The sequence below is a fragment of the Aspergillus welwitschiae genome (assembly GCF_003344945.1).
Source record: "Aspergillus welwitschiae strain CBS 139.54b unplaced genomic scaffold BDQ94scaffold_82, whole genome shotgun sequence".
Taxonomy (NCBI): domain Eukaryota; kingdom Fungi; phylum Ascomycota; class Eurotiomycetes; order Eurotiales; family Aspergillaceae; genus Aspergillus; species Aspergillus welwitschiae.
Window position 1 is genome coordinate 29,651 of NW_020798776.1, and position 3,091 is coordinate 32,741.

General features: G+C 47.1%; 2 protein-coding genes across 2 annotated transcripts; both read left to right on the top strand.

Annotated features, from left to right (window-relative positions):
- Positions 1–1,178: 1,178 nt before the first annotated feature.
- BDQ94DRAFT_164135 (uncharacterized protein) lies at positions 1,179–1,638 on the top strand (the record flags this gene model as incomplete). The annotated part of the gene is made up of 2 exons (XM_026769912.1): positions 1,179–1,315; positions 1,479–1,638. The coding sequence occupies 2 exons, from the start codon at positions 1,179–1,181 to the stop codon at positions 1,636–1,638; spliced, it is 297 nt and encodes a 98-aa protein (XP_026619873.1).
- A 62-nt stretch (positions 1,639–1,700) lies between these two features.
- BDQ94DRAFT_154911 (uncharacterized protein) lies at positions 1,701–2,243 on the top strand. The gene has a single exon (XM_026768379.1). It carries the CDS (start codon positions 1,839–1,841, stop codon positions 2,151–2,153), a length of 315 nt encoding a protein of 104 aa, XP_026619874.1. The 5' UTR covers positions 1,701–1,838; the 3' UTR covers positions 2,154–2,243.
- The last annotated feature ends 848 nt before the right edge of the window (positions 2,244–3,091 follow it).

Consider the following 3,091-nt stretch of genomic DNA (forward strand, 5'->3'; position numbering starts at 1 on the left):
TTTTTTTTTTTTTTTTCTTTTTTCTTTTTTTGTTCTCAACTTTCGTTTGAACTAGGTTGTATATAAGGGCCCGAGGGATCCTCTGTTGAGATCATATACAGGCATTAATTATATATAATACCCAACCCGACACCACACCATCTATCACCACCACCATCATTTTTTAGCATAATTTCACCGTCTCTTATCATCCACTTCGAGTCAACCATGTCAGATCATCTCACCCTCGCCAAAACCCTCCAGAAAGCCGACCTCATCGCCTTCAACTTCCCCTCGGCCCGTCTCAACGACCGACTCCCCCAGTCCCTGGCCCGAGGCCAAGCAGTTTTCGAATCCCTGGGCTTCCGCGTAAAGATAATCTACACCCGAGATCTGGACGTAATCTGATGATACTTGGTGCCTGCCCAGCCGGCGATCAATTTTGGAAAAGGATTTATGAGTACGGGAGCTACTGGAGTTGTCCTGGATGGCCGGCGATGCAATTTAGGGGTACTTCTCTATGAAACCGGACGGATCTTTATAAGCAGTGACTGTCGATACCTAGACCCACCCGATTGGTTAGGACAGACCCTAGGGATTGACACCAACAGATTGTTTGATTTGCACTCGGAATGTTCCATTACAACCCACTCGAAGTGGTTACCAGCGAGGTCAGTTCATGCAGGTAAATGCTACAAATTCGCGGAGAACGCGGGATAAACATACAAAAGAGAGTCAAGTTTCACCAGATCACACCTAATGGGATTCTAGTGGCAGAGGCTAAGGGTATGATCTGGGTGAATTGCCCTTATACGCCATTGACTATATTGGCCTGCTACTAACCATCTCAACCGGTTGTTGAATCTCAGGTGGGAGTTTTGCCTAGGTAAACCGCCTAGAGTACTTTGATTTTGCCCCGCAACAATTCCGCGTTCTGCATATATACATGGGCTTCTTCCCGCTGTGGAGGACATTCTCTTTGTTAAGTGAACATTTGTCCGATCATTAACCTTTATTTTGCCCATAACTTGTCTCGGGAAAATTCACAGCTTACATTCCATGCCGATATGAAAGGTCCGCTTACTCTGTCTATACGTGATGTTGGCCAATCTCTAGTTCCAAACAATACCATAAACAGGGAGAGTATCGGTTTAAAGCCATTCCACTTTTATTGGAGACCCATCGACCTCGACGTACAAATGCGAAGGCCAAGATACTGTATGGAGTACTCTCATATACGCCATCGCCGATCTCCTCCTGTCACAATGGTTCTGCATCTCCCCTGTGTTTGCCTCGCTCTTGCCTTCCAGCCCTTACACCCTAATGTCTCGGTACAGTGAGAATGCCCCTTTCCCTACTAGCGGAAACTTTACTGTTGGTGCTCACCAATAATATCACAATCATGATGTCAAAGGACATTTGAAGGACGGATATCTCCAAGACCCAAGTATGTTGTGCAAAAGAGATTGATGGTCACTGCCAGCTAATTTGCTACGCAGGAACTACAACAGAACAAGCGTTGTCAGCATCTACTACCACTTTAACTTTGATGGACATCCTGTGTCCAGGTATGGGAATACCAACTCCAGAAGTATTGAACGCGAGCGCCTATCATTCGTCACATTCCCGGGAGCAGCCACCTGCGGTAGCAACTGTTAGCAAACCCAACCATCATCCCATATGAGTCGAGAGCTAATCGGCTATGTGTATCAGGAGCATGAGATCGGGTCTAGCTTCAAGGCTACAATCTATTGTTCTTTCACCAAGCAGTGTAGTCATCCAGATATTTCCTCACCCTCTCTCCAATCGGCCTGCGAGGCTTGTGTTAAAGATGGGTATGCGGGATCGTCCCCTCCAGCATGGTGACTGTGGCTAAGTTTAGTTCAAGGTGCGCCAACCCATATTTTTGGAGCGACGACTTTCTTGGCAGAGTGGAATCCACTGCCAATAACAAGCTAGCCTCCTGTGTGGATTCGGCACCTTTGACAGTCGAGGGCTGCCAGGAAGGGCTCAGACATGCAGCAAGCTATGTTGGCAGCCAAGTAGCCTTAAAAGGTGACCGGGTGTGTGGAGGCTTCATTAATATAGCAAATGCGAAAGGCGCGGAGGCGGGGGCTATTACAGTGAGCGGCACATGCATGCCTGATTATTCCAACATAATCATCCCAGCATAATCGTGCCCACGGGATCATAGAGGATCAGAGGAGTCTGCAGCGGCTTTCCTTTTGAGTGTTTAGTATTGATTGCTCTAAACTCCACAGAATACATAATATTAGGCTCCCGCTAGGTTGTAATCATGGTCAAAGCAACCCTTGGCACCGTTCTTTCTCACTACTGTAACTGGCCGATATGTTTCTTAGACATGATTCTAGCCAGGGCTACCTCGCGATGCCATTAGATGCTGCAAAGTAAAAAGAAAAAGCACGGCTTTCAAGATTATGATACAATAATCTACCATAGAAGAGGGGACTGAATGACGAGCTTGAAGAGCATGTCGGAACCGGACCACCCGGTGACATACAACGTAGAGGCAGGGAACGGGGTGTTATGCCGAGAAGTGTCATCATAGCCATCGACTAAATCACCATCCCAGCGCCAGTGCGCTCCGGTCCGCCTGATGCAGGGGTAATGGTTCCATCACAGTACCATTTGTCTGTGTCTTCAGCTGTTGCCCCAGGCCTGCAATCTGTCCTACTATTATGGCTAGGCACACCAAGCCACCTGTTGAGATATAGAACCCACTGGAGCATGTTCCTCGATGGGCTATTAGGACTTACATTCAACGCTGGACGCAGATCAGCCAGACATTGTCATAATTCAATGATAAGCAGCAGACTTTGGCAAATTAAACAAAATTGTATGTCTCAACTAATCAGCTAGGGGGTATATTTGGCTCTGGGCCAATCAAATCATCCATATTATAGGTTCTTCAAGAGATTATTACAGTACCCTTGGAACTGTCCCTACGACAATGCAGGCTTCATTTACGTGGAAGTTTGCTCAACACAACTGGCCGTACAGCCAGATTCGCTTCACGCCCTATGTGCTTCCGTAGAGCCTGCTTCAGAATCATCAGAAAAGTGGGACATTTCCGGATATTGCATGTGAGGTG

Excerpts from the sequence above, each read along its gene's own strand:
- BDQ94DRAFT_154911 (XM_026768379.1), top strand. The coding sequence starts at position 1,839 with ATGGTGACTGTGGCTAAGTTTAGTTCAAGGTGCGCCAACCCATATTTT.